The sequence below is a fragment of the Priapulus caudatus genome, unplaced genomic scaffold (genome assembly GCF_000485595.1).
Source record: "Priapulus caudatus unplaced genomic scaffold, Priapulus_caudatus-5.0.1 Scaffold5933, whole genome shotgun sequence".
Classification (NCBI taxonomy): Eukaryota; Metazoa; Priapulida; class Priapulimorpha; order Priapulimorphida; family Priapulidae; genus Priapulus; species Priapulus caudatus.
This window is the reverse complement of record NW_014582994.1, coordinates 4,261-5,025: the sequence shown is the minus strand read 5'-3', so window position 1 is coordinate 5,025 and position 765 is coordinate 4,261. Positions and strand designations below refer to the sequence as shown.

At 46.0% G+C, this 765-nt stretch overlaps 1 protein-coding gene across 1 annotated transcript in view; it reads left to right on the top strand.

Annotated features, from left to right (window-relative positions):
- Positions 1–146: 146 nt before the first annotated feature.
- The window catches only part of LOC106820032 (histone-lysine N-methyltransferase trr-like), a gene marked incomplete at its 3' end in the record, with an annotated part of 4,736 nt that continues 4,117 nt past the window's right edge, over positions 147–765 (top strand). Inside the window, exons 1-2 of the mRNA XM_014824589.1 lie at positions 147–255; positions 663–765. Of these exons, the coding sequence (XP_014680075.1) occupies positions 149–255; positions 663–765 (210 nt within the window). The remainder of the gene's footprint in view (positions 256–662) is intronic.

Sequence of the window (765 nt, the reverse complement as noted above, 5' to 3'; positions counted from 1 at the left end):
ATCATGTGTTACTGTCATCGTTACAGACGATCATGTGTTACTGTCATCGTTACAGACGATCATGTGTTACTGTCATCGTTACAGACGATCATGTGTTACTGTCATCGTTACAGACGATCATGTGTTACTGTCATCGTTACAGACGATTATGTGTCCGATGCACAAGCCTAAGGTGGGAGATGAGAATCAGCTGATGAACGTTGCAGTCTTCCGCCGCGTCTACATCAATCGCGACGAGAATCGCCAGATCGCCAGGTACGCGCAGCGCCCCCTACCCTGCTGCGTACACACGGCGCCCCCTACCTGCCACTGTTCTGCGCGTGTATGTGTAGATGTGTCGTGTCTAGACATTTTGTACTGTTCTGCTTTCGCGATGCTTTCATTGAATTTCAAGAACTTACTTTCTTAACGTATTAATGGCCCATCAGCAAAATATGATCGAACCCTCATCACTGTTGTATTGAACATTGTCATCATTGTAATCTCCATTGTTAACAGTAATAATAGTCTGTAATAATATTCTATGTTGTTATATTAACTGTCTCTTCGCTGAGGTTACGTCGGTAGATGTTGTTATGTAATGATTCACCGTGTGCGTGTGTGTGTATGTTACAGCATAGTTTGGTAATGATTCACCGTGTATGTGTGTGTATGTGTTACAGCATGATGCAGCAGGGCTACATGCACTACTGCCTGCGCGTCGGCAGCCTAGTCTTTCAGAACGTCGGCCAGGTGCTGCCTCACCAGCTGGCAGCGTTCCACACC